Source organism: Cupressus sempervirens, chromosome 5, assembly GCF_028749045.1.
Source record: "Cupressus sempervirens isolate cs-2001-9-10 chromosome 5, ASM2874904v1, whole genome shotgun sequence".
Taxonomy (NCBI): Eukaryota; Viridiplantae; Streptophyta; class Pinopsida; order Cupressales; family Cupressaceae; genus Cupressus; species Cupressus sempervirens.
This window is the reverse complement of record NC_143122.1, coordinates 701647064-701665842: the sequence shown is the minus strand read 5'-3', so window position 1 is coordinate 701665842 and position 18779 is coordinate 701647064. Positions and strand designations below refer to the sequence as shown.

Below are 18779 nucleotides of genomic sequence, written 5' to 3'. Positions count from 1 at the left end.
GTGCCTCTTAGTTTAGAGGAAGGTTGTCAATTTTATGACAACATCTCCAACTATTAGTGCCGATTGTTCTTCTTTCTAGGTGTTTTAAATCAATTTCCATATTTATTTTGGAAGGACAAATTTGTTCACTAACACCCATAGTACTCAAATTCTTCATACGTTCCGTCAATTGATGCTTGTGATGGACAAGTCTCACTCCCAAATTGAAGTCGTATTTAACCCCTAGTCTGTGCTTGTTCTTTAGAATTCTATCATAAGCAAGAAGTCACCATGATACCTCCATGATTACCATCCTATTCGTTGGATACATCAAAAGCTTTGTTGGAAAAAACTATACTTCCAGGTATTTGAATGTAGTTAAACTTGGGGTGTTTGATGTACCATGATTCATGTTCTTCAATCAATTTCTTAGCCTCCTCGAAAAGTCTCACACATGGAGCCTCTTGCAACTATCTCACAATTTTCATGGCAAATGCATCATTGAAATTTTTAGAGTTCTTGTGATTTTGAAGGTGTGATTGTGGATAGCATTCATGCACTAAGTATTCGCCTTGAGTTGTTCCACATCTTCCCAATCCTTGGAATTTGAATACTATAGCCAGCATGTAGATAAGATAGGATGTCATGTAAAATGCCTTAGTGTTCTTCATCGTCCTTGGCTAGTGATCAATGGTGTCACTGATAACCACCAACAAGATCAGCCCTATGGTTCTCTCATCACTCAATTTAGCATTACAATGAGATCACCAATATCTTGCTTGAAGACTAATATAGTTAGCACGGTCAACTTCTAGATTTTGCAATAGTGATTCCATGGCTCAACCATCCACTCGTTGTTCATTCTCTTTGCACATGCATCCACTTGATCTTCATAATGCTCAAGGCTTGCTCCTTGGTGATGAAGGTTCCCTCGTTGTGGGAATGTATGTCAAAGACTCAAAAGCCATCGTGATATTCTTCTCTAATAGGGCAATTATAATCTTCTTTTTCTCCTTCCCATACTCAATTGCCTTCTTTTGAGGGTTGTAATTCTTCGCACATTCCAAAACCAAGTTGATGCATTGCATGGTAAGTGGGAAGGAAGTTGCTTGAACTATCTCATTCTTCATCATCATCTTGGCCATCCTACAAGTTGGATCTCCAGACATCCTTTGCCTCATTTGAATCATGTTGATGGACCCGAGACTAGTATCTCCTATCTTCTTGTGCTTTGCAGTGAAAATGGATTTTGGTGCCATCTCTGTGTCCTTCCTCACTTGAGCATGTCTATCCTTCTTCAAGCTCCCATTTTAGCTCCTTACATACTCCTCCCTTCTATAACAATTCTTTAATTAGAGTTGGAGTTCAAATTTTGATCAGCATGTTAAGGATTAAGCTTGGATTCAGACCTGTAAGCTAGACTTGTAGTTTAAATGAAGATCCTAATTAAATTGAACTTACAGTTTTCTTTGTATGATGATCTAATTACTTTTGAAGAAAAAAAGAATTTTGAAATAAATGAACCACATTGAAGTGAAATTAAATTGACCAATTGACCTCCCTTTATTAGATTTGGAATTATTGGATTCGAATGAGAATTCATACCAGAATATATATCTCAAACTTGGTGAATTTCAATTAATCCTTATGGCTCAAAGTACATTATAAGCTGATTTTCTTTCTCATATAACATCGAGCAGTCTAGCTTAGAGTGGATATTTAACCATGAGTAATTCTGACCTGTATCATGAATTTAAAAAAAATAAAAACAAATCTAAAACTAACGAATTTGTATTGTGACACCTTCAAATTTCAATATCTTATCTCCCTCCAATCAGAATTATAATTTCTCAGAAGATTTTATCTCACTCCAAAAGTTGCTTTGCCGAACCTCAAAATTTGAGGAGAAATCGTTGCCCTAATGTTGAAAAAAAAAATCGCTGCCAATTGGAATAATTCGCTGTTTGAATTGCAGAGACAAAACTGTTTGGAATTTATTTTGAAATTATTTGAAATGTCCCCTTATATACGCACTTGGAGATTGAAAAGACACTACCTCTCAAGCAGACTGGCTTACATGGAAATGGGCCAATAATAATAAAAATAAGCACATTTAATTCTCTTCCCTTTCAGGCCACAACCTGGCTGGGAATTTGGAAATGATTTTAAAATGTCTAACTTTCCCTCCAGATTCAATGCTATCCTGATCATCCAATTGAGGATTATTATGGGGTGGAATAAGATGTTCAAGAGGACAAGCAATCCTCATAGTAGGGCAGAATCCACTCTCCACAGAGGAATTTTCTTTTATCAATTTCGTATTTGCCCACTCTTATTCAAAATGATTTTTTCCATTTTTTTATATGAGGTATCCCTATGACCTTGCCCACCGACCAGCGACCTGTGCAAGCAAGGGCGAGACTAGTCCCCCCTGCCTGACATCCTCTGATCGCTAGTCATCCCACCTCTTTAACCCAATTATTCAAAATGATATTGATTATCGCCATTCGTCAATTTTCTTAGCATAGATCGCATTCCATCCCTATAATATCAATTGGTGAGGATTTTATCCTCAAGCTGCATGAAAATACAATATAGATAAGGATTCTTCTTCCTTAAAATGCTCTCTTCATTCCCTCAAAATCCGAGTGAGATTTACCTTCTATCACTCTATCAATTTTGTCACTTATTATCCCCTTTGTCTATCTTCTCATCTCTAGATGCCAAGAACATATATCCATCCCCGTTATCCCCATGGCAAAAATCAAGGGAGCTCGAGCATTTCAAATCCAAGCAAAATTCATGATAGGAAGGGGACTTCATTCTTAGGAGATAGTGGAATCTACCATCTCTTGCAGATTCCTAGATTTGGTTGGATCTTAGTTCATAACAACATGCAATCACCTCCCTTGCCTCACTACTTCACCCATATTTTGATCTCAAATTACCCTCAATGCTTACTATAGTAGAGAATAAAGTAATATTGTATTTAGCACTAGTTAAGCTTAAGCGGGTTGGCTAGTTAGGAGGTGAGAGAATGTGTTGGTCGGTCTTCTTAGCCAACCGACCCTTCTGTAAGTACTTGGAATACTGTCAATGTACTCATGATGTTTTGGTATGAATAAAGTAAATCATTTCCTCGCGAGTTGGTGTTGTGGTATTAAGGTACATTCTATGTTTTGCTCTATGCACATGTCATTGGTATTATTCTGTGAACTTGAGTAGTATTTACATTCTACACTTACATACGATGGAATATGGCTAAGGGTGAGGATTTTGTCCTTGATTAAGCCATTGTTTTGGCTTCACAAATTTCATCCTCCAACCTCATTGCATTCCAACTTCATGATTCATCTTCACGCTAGTGCATCAAATGCCTACCAATCTAGCTCACCATGTTATCTCTTGACTCCTTATCAAGGTGGTGGGATTTTAGGATAGAAGAGGATTGTTTAGTCCTCAACATAGAGCAGAATCATTAATACCTCGAGGATAAAATCCTAGGGAGGGGGCAAATTCTACCCCTACCTAAGAGTTCTTGCATTTTACTTCAATAAAGTTCTGACTTTGCTCCCTTTATTTCAGCATCAACTTCATAGTTCCCTTTCCCTAATCACCTACACCTCACTATGCCACCAAAATATGCCTCAAATTGCTCATTCCAAGGGCAAAAAAAAAACTTAGCTAAGAATAAAATCTTGGGTAGGGGGTAGATTCCACCCCTAACAAAGGATTTTGACATTTTAATAATCAAACTCGTCTTTTGTTCACCCTCAATCCTCCATGAAACTTTAAGATTTAGATCTTCAATCACTCAATACTGCTCTTTTACACAAACGATACATCGTCAAGTTTTCAACATTATCTCTTAATTGGAAGCCCTAACTCTTTGCAAAATTTGGGCTCCATCATACTTTTCCCCTCCAAAAAAAAAAAACTAAATCTGAGAAAGGTTGATAGTCAATAAACTAGCCTCTGCAATGGGTGAAATGACGAGAGGCACTTGAAGCAATGTACCAAGCAAACGACTTCACAAGATCTACAAGTCTTTTAGCCATGAAAGCGTAAATGGCAGATTATGTCTTCTCAGTGTGCTTTGTGTTGTCCTTTGAGTTGCAGACTAATTGCTTAGCTTGGGCAGCTAAATGTTTCCGACATTCAACCTTAAGTGACCATACTTGTGGCTGTGGTTGCATTGAATGTTTTTTCTCGGAGCCTTTTGATGCTAAAGCAAAGGACTTTTGTTGAGAAGATTGTTGTGAATGAGACTTGTCCTTATCATTTTGAAAGTATTTAGCAACAAAGATTTTCTCTATGGAGGTCAAGGTGGAGCTGTTGAATTGTTGTTTCCACCAATCTTGCTGACGCAGAAGTGTGCAAAGATCTATGAACTTCATATCAACACTAGTACAAGTGATGTTGAGAGTCTCGATGCAATGCGCGTAGGACCTGGGCAAACTTTTAAGGGTTATTACCACAATGCCCTCTTCCTCTATCTTGCATCCAATAGCAAGCAATTGATCATGGATATCCTGAATCTTATCCTAGTGTTCCTGGAGTAATTTCTACTCATCCATGACAATAGAAAACAAAGAATTCTTGAGAAATAAGGCCCTGCTTTGTCTGAAGTCTCATGTAATTTCTTGAGATGCTCTCATATCTTGGGAATTGTCTTGCTAGATGGAATTTGAGGAACTACTGATACTTTGAGAAGCATCACTGCCTCTGGATTATTCTGACCCCATGTATCCTAATTAGTACCAATTGCAGTTGGCTGTTGTATAACACCCAGAATAATCTGATCAATATTTTAATATTCAAAGATTGTTAATATTTGTTGCTTCCATGTGCCATAATTTCACCCATTGAATTTTTCATTTTCCTCAAGCAAAATATTAGTCAAAGATGCCATAGCACGTTTTTCAATGGAAATCTGTGAAGGCGTGTACTTTGAGGCAAAAAATCAGAAGACCTAGAAAAAATGAAGAGGTACCCAAAATAGAGCTTGAAAAACCCAAAAAACTGTTGCTGGATTCTAGATCTACTGGCTCGAAAATTGAGGTACCTAGTGTTGGTTCCCAAAACTGCAAATTGGAATCCTACGAGCCTTGCCTACTCGATGCTGAGATATCCAACCAGTTAAGGCCAACTTGACAGAACTGAACAATACGATTTGAGTTCCCTGCACTTCCGGCCCTAAAAAACTGAAGCGGGTGTACCTGATCCTAGACAATAACCTTAAATCCAAGATGCTTAAAGCAGATTGGTTAAAACACGAATACAACAAAAGCTTTCAAAATGGCAAGAATTATTGAAAACTTCAAACTTTGCGATTTGTGAATAACAAATGAACAATTGTATAAATGTGATAATGTTTTAAATAAAAATAATTATAAACTGATGCAACAAATGAATATATTAATTCCTTAAAGGAAAGAAATGAAACAGTTGCTAGCATATGGATTATAAATCAAGAGTAAAAGACCAATGCTTAATTAAATGGTCAATTAGAGTCAATATTATAAGTTGAAAAATACAACTTTATAAAGTTCAATATATTTAAACTATAAACAATTGTAATGATTCAGACGCGATGGATCAATTATATGTATGCAATTTTAAATTAGTCTAAGTTGCACTTTAACTCCTGTGAGACAACCTAGACATAAATATGGAAGCAATTAAATATTTCACAATATTTATGTTTATCAAATTTAAAATGCGATAATGACCTAGTCCACTTATTCGAATATTAAAATATTTATAGAAATTAATAAAAAACATTTATAAAGGACACAACTAAATAAAAATTTATAACTCTAATGCAAATAAATTAAATAAATATTTCTTACTGATCCGGAAATAAAATTGTACTGGAGACACTCTTTACAGATGATCCATCCAATACATTTCGACTCCAGAATCGCACAAAGATTTATTCAATAACCCACCATCCACAAGCTTAGTTCAAAAAATCATTTCTTTATCAATAAAAGAATAAAAATATATCATTGAGCATAGGATAGGTAAAAATTTAAAATATGAATGTGAATATTGTTTGATATTACATCTTGTATTTATAAACGATGAAAGGGTGTTTGGATGAATAGACACACCCATTCGGCATCTAAGATGCAACTCTTCATAACTACAAACTAACTATAATTCCCTTTGAATATTTTGGAAGTTTATTCTAAATACCAACTTTGTATAATGATAGGATATGAATTTAGATGATATATCAATGCCAATAAACTCTTTCCCAAAGATAAATTGGGTAATACGATCATGCTTCATTTTGAATTTCCACTTCTAATGCTCCAGACTTCCTCAAATTAAATGTGTACTCTCAACATCAGCATTTTTTTCCTCCCGTGAGCATTCATTCCAAGGCCCCCGATTGGAAGTATTAGCAGAGGGGAGTCAATGATATGAACTCTCATCATCAACAGTTTTTTTTCCTCCCGTGAGCCTCAAGATATGCCTGAAATGTTTCACGTGCAACGCATGAACATCTCCACTGCTCCAAACAAAACCTTGTATGTACAGTTGCTTATGTTCCTTCCACAATGATGATCGTTCCCAGCTCTTTTACTCGAGTAAATCTGCATACCTGCGCAAGATATAAAATATTATTAGATACAAAATAAAACGTGAGACTTTGCTTCCCATCTCCTTCTTTTGTACCTGGGTTGAATGCATAGCTTTCCTATGATTATGCATTTACAAATATTGTTGTAGATGTCAGTGGTTGTCTTGAAATTATCGGGCCACTCTTTGCTAAGCAATATATGAGTTTATCCTTTCAGTGAGCACACAAGGTAATAGAAACAACATTTAATGGTTTATGTCTTGTTTGTGTTTTTCCAATTTATAATATCTATTAGTGATTCCTCTGTAAACGCTAGAGACTATATTAGCAAGCTGTTACTAACTAATATGTCTGCAGATTCTGAATTTTGCAAGGATGACGTTACCCCATGCTTCACATGTTGCTTTCTATCTTCACATGGCTTGGATGTCAAACACTCCAATATGCATAAAAAATTCATAATGTTTACTTCATATATTTCTGATAGAATCCTGTTGACTATTCTGTTACAGTGATTTTATTCCATAAACAAATCACCAAGTATATTCATTTTGAGCCTGTAAGTTTTGAAGTTTCCAGTGAGAGTGAGAAAATGTCTATAGCTTCGGATTTCAACGTAATCTCTTTACTCAACTCATACACTGTAATGTGTTTTGTTGATAATGATTACCAATTTAGGAAAGCAGACTGGGTTATCAAATGATGATGGGGTGTTGTGAATCCATAGGATTTGCTCCTGCCAAGATATCTTTGCTTGTACATACATGGAAACAGGAGCCTACAAACTGAATTCACACCTTAGTCAATAACAGCTACAACACTCATAGGGAATGCTATGAAGAGTGGATCGTACAGAAGCCAATGTGCATTTACTGAATGATATCATATCAACTGTATTGTTATCCTTCAACACCACTAATTTCAACACTAATGTTCATTCTTGAATCATACCAACATCATTACTAAAATGGAGGCAAATTTTGGGCTCCATCACCTAGAAAAAATGGAGGACACCCAGTTGAGCTCTCAAAATCATCAAGAAATTCATAAAACAATTTGATTCGGTATAAAAAATAGGGTTTCGAACAAAACGGCCTGGACTGCAAAAAACTTTCGAATCAATGGCAGATCTGCAAGAAAAGAATGTTGATTTTGGGCACTAATCTGGTGTTGAGGGTTTAAGAAACCCTAGACGTCACCCAAAGAGCTTAAAACACCACAAAAAAACTAGAGATCCCGTCCAAAACCACAAGCATAATATAGGCATAGTGACCAACAAAAAATGCAGGCGTTTTTGGCATCAAAACACTAGAAATCGAGGCCCAAAAATGGCGTCAATACAAACGTGATTTGCAAGCAAAAGACATAGGAGAAATGCCTGCAAAAAATAGCAATTTAATAATCTAAAGACTAACTAAGATGACCATTAAAGAAACATTATAATATTTTGATACCCTCCCTTAATGCTCATGTCTAACTGTTGTCTTTTGGACACAAATTCTTCAAAACGTTTTGCTGCTACAAAGACCCTCCTTTGGATCTGCAAAAAGTTAATGACCAAGAAGCCAAAATTCACCCATAAAAGAATAGAGAAGGGTGCCCCCTTCTTTAGAATGCTTTGCACCAAGAGCCAAGAGCCTCCTACTGAGATGAGTCTGCAACTAACCCTCCCAGAATCAGCAAAATATTTGACCAGAAATCATCATAAAATCAACTTGATGTTGGATAACGAAAATACTCTTCCTTGGAGACAGAGAAACACCGAGAACAACAAGCATGATTTTGAGGAAAAATTACAAAAGCAAAAATTTTCAAGGGAAAATTATGAAAACCCACCAGAATTTTTGAAGGGCAGCAAAATACGAGACTTTGCATGATAAACCAGCACAGGCAAGTAGCACGCAAGCACGTGCAATACATGCAACCCTCAAAGAACAAAGACTTTTGCTGCAACTGAGAAATCGCGAGATCAAAACCCTTAAGTAGGCTTGCAATTTCCAGCAAAAAGCCTAGGAGATGAGCTACAAAAGTTTCATAAAATACCTCTAACGATTTTTATTTCTTAAAATTGAAAATAAAGATTTTGGGATATATTCTTGATCAAAAAAGGCTTGAAATTTCCTTTACAAAGTGCCAAATTTATGAAATCTCATCGACCTTCTGTAATACCATATTACAGGAAGTAATTGGTAAAATACTTCCTTGTCAATAACAGTGATCAATAGATCAATATATATAAATGAATAAACGATGTTTCCTTAGTAAATGATCATAAAGAATATAAATATTCTATTCTAGCTATCAGTTAACTAAACAACTAACTAAATATTAAAAACATTCTAATATTTACAGTAGAATACAAATAGATAACCATTAGATAATAATAGAAGCTATCTATTATCGTTATATGAATTGCACTCATAAACAAGTGAGCTCATGAGCTTAGCATAGGGAGATATGAGGGTTGTTTATATGACAAATAGAGGCAAATAGATCTCCCAACAGCCCAATATAAGTGGAATTTTTACCTACTTTGTAAATCTCAAATACATGGATATACCAACTTCGGTGAAGACAAAGAAACGGTTATGGATGATGGCAAATATGTCCAAAAGAGGGCGAAACATTCAACTTCCCAAAAATGGGTGTGAATGACACTTGTAATTGTAGGATTGTGTCATGTGTCCTCCTCCTAACCATTCTAATATAGCCTAAACAAGCTTAATAATGTGTACTAAAATAAATATTCCCTAAAATAAGGTAAAATAACAACATACACCATGTACAAAAAAATATCTTGCAAATAAAGAAAGACAAAAACCCAGTGGAACAAAACAGTTCCCCAAAAGAGAGAAAAGAAAACAAGTTTTCTAACAAAAGAAAGAATCCAATGAAAGGAAGAAATCCCCTCCAAAATAGAAAGGATAAGAAAGACTAGACAGCCTTCACTAAAATCAAGATATCAAAGATGGACCACCATCATCAAACAGCATTTCTTCCCTTAAGGAAGAAACAAAACCAAAGGTGTATAAAGACTATCTTCGCATTCCTGAAAAGAAGGAAGAAAGTGCAAAATGTATAAAGTCTTTGAATGTTGCTCATGTGTCTCCATGTCGATGTTGAAATGTTGCATTCAAATCAAGCATTCTTAGCCACACTCATGAAGATGACAATTCGGATACTAGTACAGATATACATAGAACAAGATCCAAAGGCTCGTGCATCTCCTCTAAAGATAAAGATTCTTCCTCCAAATGCTAATCAAAAATATCCACTAACATTAAATTGTAATGAATGATCATGTGGAGAATGAACAATAGGATCCCATGGTTCCTCCACAACAAACTGAAGAACAATTGACTTCATCAAAGAGAAGGTGAATGCCATGAATAGTGTCTCCGAATTCTGAAATATGGGACTCCACGAACAAACCTGCAATGTTTTGTCAAGTAGTCATCCCAATAAACTAAATCTAGAAGGCAATGTAAAACCTATTACACTGAATCACGAGTAGCGATAAATCAGCAATGCAAATATCCTCAGAAGCAACACTAAATGGAGGAGATGAATAGTAAGGCTCAAGAACTGAATCTGATGTTTGAATACCCAAGTTTAGGACCACATTTCTCCTTAAAATCAAAGTCCAGACTAGGAGTGTGATCAGCAGCCAAAGGATCAAAACCTTCATCAGGTGAAAAGTCTGAAAAGTTATATAACCAAGATGCATGATCAACACTCCTGGTAACAATTATCTCTCTAATTTCCAAGTCTAGAACGATGACTGAATCAGGTGCAAATTCCAGTCTTCCTTGTTCCACAATGGGTAATCTGATATATAGAAAGAAGGTTGTGTGAAAAATGAGGTGCACACAAAACATCATTGAAGTGTCATCCCCAATATTAATATAATCTTTCCCAATCACACTCATGTAAGTGTTGTTTACCGTCAAAACAGGTGGCGTAACTCAAGGCTCGAAAGAAGAGAACATAGACTATGTAAAAGTTATATGATGAGAAGCGCCAAAATCTAGGAGCCATCTCCCTGTTTCAAAACTTGCAGATGCACAAAGAGCTTTACCTTTACCCTTAGCTGATTCAAAAGCAACCTTGCATTTACTTTTACCTCAGTAGATCTCAACTGTTTTGAATGTGAAGAAGATCAAGACATGAATCAAGTTCAAAATCGTGAAGAAAGATCAAGCCCAAGACACTAAAGCAAGTACAACTTCAAGAACATGTCAATTAGAAGATTTACAAAACAAGGAAGACTAAGAAGTGGAGTTGAAACAAAGATTGCACGATAAACATGCTGAAGTGGTGCCCACTCATCTCCAACCAACTAAAGGATTCCAACTTGTCATGCCCAAGATCATTCAATCAAGATGTTTCAAGCATGCATGTGGATTGCATTTGATCTTTTACCGCTATTGAGTTTTCTCATTAGCTCATCTTCAAAAGAAGATATGTATTCCAAAGCAACGTAATTTTCTCATTGGCCCATAGATTGATGCCTTTTGCCATTAGTTATCATTTAATGCCTATAGGTGGTAGTTACATTAGGGTTGTATAGGAATAATTGAATCCATTGACCTTGAATCAATCGAACCATATAAGGCTTTCTCAGATCATTTGTAAGGGGGAAATTTGATGAAATTGTTGTGGAAAATGTTGCCGAAGAAATTGCAGATTCATTGTTGAATGCATAGTGAATTACTTGTGCTATTTTGGAGTGTTGCCTAGTTTCCTATCTTCTCAATTAGAATAGGATTTGTTTATGTTGAATAGAAGCATAGGTTGTTTCAGTAATTAGAAAGTTAAATGAAAGATAATGTTGTTGTTGAATCATGGTTAAACATGTGCTCATATATTTTATTTTTTGCTCATTGCAAGTAACAGTACAAGGTTGTTCTGAACACCCATAGCAAGCACTTCACTTCAATTGCTTAATGTTCATTGATTTGCATAGTTTATGGTTTTGATGAGCACAAGCAGTTTGAAAATCATATGCACACCCTTAGAATATAGCACCCTCCTTAGTGTAGTTGATTTGGTGAAGCAAGGACTAGTTTAGTCTCACCAAAACATCGATAGTATCTTGCATTAGGAGAGATAGGAGTAGAAGTAGCTTAGATTTCTAATCCTACATCCTGTTTGCAATTTATTTCAAATCGATCTTAGAAGTTGTTGCACTCAAATTGCCATATCAATCCCATCTAGAAAGTTGATAGATCCTCTACAAAAGACTAGCAAAGCCTCCAAGTCATTATTAGAAAATTGTATCATAAAACTGAGTTGTGTCCAACACCAATGTCCCAAGTACACTGTGTAAACCTTGGGGTTGTTGGATATTTGACCAGAAATTTAAGATAAACAGCAATAACGAATAACTAGAAAAGGTACAAGAAACGCACAAGATTATCCTGGGAAAACCCTTCGAGAATGAAGGGAAAAACCAGCCACACACAACAAAAGATCAATAATTTATTGATAATGAAATTCAATTGTACAATGCCTTTCACTTGATGCGATATAAATAACATAAAGAGAGACTTCACATTCCAACCAAAGGTCTCTTCAAAAACTCAATATTTTAAATATAACTCTTCATATTTCTATGCCTCAACGAATGTTTAAAGACATGTCTTTATATTTAATATTACAATTTAAACATAAGTCTCATTTTCAACTGAAGGTAACCATAACGGTAATAACGCCCAAAGATAAAGATCTCTATCACAGCTACAAGCTCCAATGCTCCCTCTTAGCGAGAGAGATCTTTACTAAACAATCACACAAGGATGCAAACAAAATGTCAGTGATAAAATCTAATCACAAAAGTTCATGGAATCACTCAACATGGAAAACTTGCAAGAAACACAACCAACTTTCATCATAGACTCTCTCAATGTAATGTCGTCATGGAATCTGTCAACATGACACTAAAAGAACAATTTGTGAATAATCATTCCAGAATCACTCAACATGATAGACCTGTAACTATTACGCATAATCATGGAATCACTCAACATGAAAAATCACAAACAACTTTCATCACGGACTCACTCAACGTGATGTTGACATGGAATCTCCCAACATGACAAGTTAGTAAGGTTTACAACCAGCATTTTATCATGGATTCTCTCAACGTGATACAGTCATGGACTCTCTCAACATGACTTCCAACTCCCATCACAGAATCTCTCAACCTGATATCATCATGGGCTCCCAACATGATGTTCACTCCCAAAGTGAAAGAGTTATCAAGTTGACCTTATAACTATCATGAATAAGAACTCATAATCAGCAAGAAAGAAAATCACATTTGAGACTCGTTTACATCAAGGGTCTCAATATCCTAGGATATCAATGACTTATCGTAGATAAGAAAACTCATTAACAACATGCATAAAAATAATTAAATAAACTCTCTAAACCTACCTCTGAGGTTGTAAGATATTTGATGTAACCTTGTTTCCCCCCTGCCCCAGCCACTGCCTAAAATTTTAGGTAGGGTGCCCATAGAATTATAGGGTGAGGCCCTCTTTTCTATTATTGTAAGTGGATTGATACGAGAAGGAAACTCAAGCCAAAAACTACGAGCAGCAATTCTGCCCCATAACCTAATTGTTCTTCCTGAGCTGAATAAACAATTTGAATTTGGGAATAAGGGGGCCAAGGCAGGGCAAGCAATCTGCTATCCTTCATCAACGCCCTTCTATTCTATAGTTTTAGTCGCGGTAGAAACCATTTCCTGAAAGAGGTCCCTCAACTCCCTCTGAGGCTGAACATCTCCCTTAAATCACAAGCTCCCTTTGTATTTGAATCAAAAAACTCCCTCTGGAAGTGTTTGTAAATATGAATAAACAACATCCTCATATAGACACCTAAATCTCTCATCATCCTGTTGCGCCCAACTACAATCAAGAGAGATTAGTAAAATAAACCTGTCACAAGTAATGTTGAAAGTAACCAACAGGAACTTTCCAAATCTAATTATTTACAAATTTTATAACCATTTCATATATATCGAGATAGTAGATGGCTTCGGATATGAAGATAACATAGAAAATATCTAGCTTTTTAGAAACTCAGTAATGTGTCCCTCATGGCAACATCAATCACTTTTCAAAGTTCTATTTTTTTATTGTTTTTCGTATCTCCCCAATCCTTTGGATTTTCACATATTCTATCCTTAGTGTGATGAGACATGACTATAGCTCTTGTTTGAGAAATTGGTGAATATCCTTGCGAATGCTTTGCCCTCAATGTAGAAGAGATATGAGTTGTGAGCATTTATGCTAACAACTATAATCTTCTGCATTGGAAGTTACACACGTCTCTCCATATGTTGCACCAGGTACAGGAACATATGGATATTGCTTGGGCATGTATGTTGCCCTCGACATTCATCTTTGACACAAGAACTTCAAGTCTTTGTCACTTTTACCCTTCTTAATAGCTTCGAACTTAAGAGTCTAATATATAGTCAAAGGAGACGTTGAACATATGTACCCATGTTTGCGACCATGCCAAGGCATGACCTCTACCCACCCGTGCCTATCCTACCGAGCAAGACTTCAACTGGGAACAACGACTATGATAATGAACACAGGAAATACCTCCAAGGACATTGTTTGCAATAAGGCCGATTAAGTCTAGGCGTCAAAAGCAATAACTACGCTTCTAGTTCTCGCTTGCGAAATGTTGTCGACGGTGATAACCAACAACCACTCAGAGCTTATCTATAATTACTTTCCCTATTTGCATGAACACCAAATACAGAAAATATTTGCTAATCCGAGACATAATAGCTTCAAAAAATCGTGACTGGTGAGCTTCAATTGCTAAAACCATATATGAAAGTATATTTTTCAAGAACCAGTGAAAAGATGGGAAATATCAAAGGTCTCTCAACCATAGAGAATCATTATCTTCAATTACAAATATGTTGTCATTACAAAACAAAATGCACATCTTTGAAAGTTCTAGCATGAGTGTCATGAGTGACACATCACAACTGTATTCACCATGATGGGAAGGGCAACATTGCAAATCCAAAACTAGCGATGAAGTAATAATCGTAGGATGTAATAATAATGAAAAGAGTGGCAATACATTGTTACGAGCGGTCAAGAAGCGAATAAAGAAAGTCTAAATGAAACACTTTCTAGGTAGATAACATTGAATCTTCATAACCATTCATTCAGTCTCATCTCGATAACCAAACAATCTTGATGTAATTCCTAACAATGTTCAACTTATCATGCACTTCTCGAGATTTGACATTTCTTTGACTGATGTGTATGATCTGATCGAACACTTCTTTCTAAATGCAATAGGAAAAATGGCAACCAATAATATTGAATTAAAAATAAACTAAGAGCCAAGGAATGCTTGATACAAGGCTGAACTCTATGCATGTACCATTTGATGATTGTGCGAAGAAATTGTCACTAGACAACAAGGCACATAAAATATATATTGAGACAATGAGCTAATACTGGCTAGAGTTCCTGAAAAATTATTTAGATGATAAAATTTCCCATCGAATAAAAAGGAACTACAATAGACAAGATTACTCCCTAAACAAGTTTCCAAAAAAATGAGACTTTGCTCTAAATACTGGAATTTCGAACTCCATGCTCAAGCAATTATCTGATGAAAGATTTGAGAAACGAGGTCTAAGGAATCCTCTACACCATTTGGCACACAGACAAAGCCTAAAAAGAGGTAGAAGCAGACAATCTCCACCCTAGAAAACATGCTCCTCATTTTTTACATATTCGAGAATGAAGAGCATTAGAGACCGGAGAGGCACCAAGACCCAACCTGGGAATAACATAAATGCAATAAGAGGATGAACCAATCCAATGTCTCCTTATGGATACAAGAGCATGAAGAGTAACAAAGTCCCAAAAAAGTCTCTGCGAACTTTCATGAGTTGTTATCAACCTGGCTCTGATCCATGTTGGATATTTGCCCAAAAATTTAAGATAAATAGCAATAACGAATAACCAAAAAAGATACCAAGAAACACATAGGATTATCTTAGGAAAACCCTTTGAGAATGAAGGGAAAAACCGAACCACACAACAAAAGATCATTTTATTGATAATGAAAATCAATTGCACAATTTCTTTCGCTTGATGCGATATAAATAACATAAAGAGAGACTCTTCACATTCCAACCGAAGGTCTCTTCAAAAACTCTATAGTTTAAATACAACTCTTCGTATTTCAATGCCTCAATGCATGTTGAATGACATATCTATATATTTAATATTACAATTTAAACATAAGTGTCCTTTTCAGTTGAAGGTAACCATAACGGTAATAATGCCCAGAGATAAGGATCTCTATTGCAGCTACAAACTCCAAGGGGGGTCACTTCACTTGGTCACAAAATCATATACATTGTTCAACATTTGAAGTTTCCTTGTTTAAGAGAAGATTGAAAATCTAGTATTCTATCCTGCATGTTAAAGTGATCAAAGATTTCCTACATTACCGGGTTCATCCCCTGCTGCCCGGATTCAAGTCCAGGTCCGGATTCACATCTGGGTTTGCTGCGGGTCCGAGAAGGTCCTTATTTCAGACTGTGGGTTTGCCTAGGTCTGTGCTAGAGTGAACCACAGCAAATCTGGGAGAACTTGGGGTAGTAAGGTCCAAAATGTAAAGCTTTAAAGAGTGTTTTTTTTAATTTTTATTTATTTAACCCTACAAGGAACCTAATAAAAAAGATTTTACTCATCCAATCACTCGTGTTGAGGAAGAGGATGATATAGCAGCATCTGGGACTAGTATAACTGGTTTGGGTTCCAATGATGAGGATCTAGATATAGTTGCAGTCAAGGATGAAGCCATTGATCCGTCATTTTTTGATTACCCGTTTGACCCTTGAAGGGCATTTGATACTATGATCATTGATGACTAAACACTTGTTATTTATCATGTTTCAAACTTTATTATTTGATGAACTAGTCTATGTTTTGCAATTTGGTAATTCAAAGTATAATTTTCTTTACAATCATGAAGATAGGTTAATGATAGAATATTTAATGTTTATCATTGACATTTGGCATTGATCAATGATCAAGCAACATATATTCATATTGTGAAATGACTTAGTTTTGCAATTATGCACATTTCTCTTATTGTTTTGTATATGTGTGCATGTGTGTGTACACACACAAATCCACCCACGAACCCGAATGCGAAATTTTTGCCCGAACCCACAAACTCGAACTCGAACCCGACTCTGAATCCGTCCCCAAACCCAAATCGACAACTTAGCAAATCTCACATCAACACATATCAATCTTCTAAGCATTTCAGAGATCTGAAATTAATTGCAAAATTACAAATTGTTGTTGTACGGCAGTTACCTTTGGCTCTGTATGTGAGACAACTAATGACCAGCCCTCCCAACAGCTAGTAGTCATGACAGTGCCTTATACTGATGTTGGAAACTTAAGATCTGCCCTCCGAATTGATCTAGACTACCACCCTGTAGTGATCTAGGCCTGCTGGTAGTTGTGTCCTCTCTCCGAGAGCTGCAGATCTGGATCTAATCCTATTTAGTTCCCTTTGTTGACTGCCAAAGCATGCTTTATTCTCCCCTATGCTAGATGGTGCAATAGAAAGGTGCCCAGATTTTCTCCTTTATCGGTTGTTGCAGTGAATGTCATCCAGAGTAAGTTCTGCAGATCTCAATTTGAGTTGTCTATTCACCACAATAAGACTAGTGGTGTCCCAATTGTAAAGCATGAAAGGTTTGTTGCGGGTCATTGTAGCTCCTTTAGATGTTCATAAAACCCTTTATTCTGTAAATTTTACCGTTATAGATTGACTTGCGCTAGCAATACTATGAACAACCTAGATCTGGTACAAAAAATATGATCTGTAAACAATAAATCTAGGTGGAGGGTTTCATCCTTACCTAAGTAGTTCTATGGCAAGGGTTTCTATCCCTATTGAGCCAAGAATAATGTTGGAACAGCTACTTTTCCAAATTCTCCTGAAGTTCTTGAAATGAACCCCAAAACTAACCTTCATACCTATTAGTATTTGTGGATGCCCAAAAAAGTTTTAAAAGGATATATCACACCAAGAAGAAGATCAAACCACGTTAGGCCAAACACAAATTTTATTATTTATGAAATAATTGATGTAATTGTTATTATAATAAATATTATTTCAATGATTACAAACACTTTTGGACATGGAATATTCATTGTATTTTATAAATGATTGTCCCAAAACTTTACACTTCAGAATGCTGTGTAAATGTATTTTAAGAAGTACCAAACAGAAATAGCAATTAGCAAAATGTAGGTTTAGAAACCTTTGTAATTCGAAGTAGGATATTATGTTTGTCATAAATGAAAGGGAAAAGGGGAGCATATCATTCAACTTTTGGCTGCTAGTAAATGTAACCAAGCTTGGCCGTGAATCTTCATGGGAAGATATTAAGTGGAACCATAAGAATCGTTCCTTGGAGAAAATCAATGTTGACCAGGTTCTTCCCTATTCAAGTACTTCATCATCAAATCACACAAACATTTGGTGACAAAAATGTTGCAAAGTTTGACTAATATTTATTTTGTGGTGCAAGGTAAGGTGGCATGCCTGTCATCAATTGAGCTCATCCTCACTTTCTTGTTAAGTCTCTATAGCTTTGGAGACCAAAATCCTCCACTGCGAGGAAATGTGATCCATAAAAGAATCTAAATATACTTCATCACAATGGTTTGAAAAACTTTTCAGAACACGGACAAGCACTTGAAAGTGGTTTGAAAGATTTGTGAGGAAAAAGAAAACGACAGTGGAAGGGCCCACAATTCTAGAGATGTGATTAGTAGAATGTAAAGATATAAATTAGAAAATTAATCGTTGTTGACAAGAAATGTGCTTTGTGCCCTTCCATCCTTAACAGGAAAATAGGAAATGTGCTCAGTGCACTTCCATCCTAATTCATAGTCCAAGAATTTGAAATCAAAAAGCAACAAGCCAGTTGGTTCTACTTTATAGGCTAACAAAAGTGAGAAAATATTGCCTATAAAAAATAATACATATAGATAGAAATATTTTGCAAGCTGAATAAATATCACTAAGTGTTTACCTGAAGCACGGGTATTCCCATGAGGGCTAGAAGTAACTTGCAATCCTCATAATGTTTTTCGGTAACCTGGCCACAAAAAGCCTCTGG

General features: G+C 35.9%; 1 protein-coding gene across 5 annotated transcripts in view; it reads right to left on the bottom strand.

Annotated features, from left to right (window-relative positions):
- LOC149557927 (flap endonuclease 1-A-like) overlaps positions 1-18779 on the bottom strand; it is a 225364-nt gene that overhangs the window by 123063 nt on the left and 83522 nt on the right. For 4 of the 5 annotated variants that reach the window (XM_089832384.1, XM_089832383.1, XM_089832382.1 and 1 more), the window contains exon 8: positions 18693-18758. The exons of the other annotated variant lie outside the window; for it this stretch is intronic. In XM_089832384.1, the coding sequence (XP_089688510.1) occupies positions 18693-18758 (66 nt within the window). The remainder of the gene's footprint in view (positions 1-18692; positions 18759-18779) is intronic. 5 annotated transcript variants of the gene reach the window in all.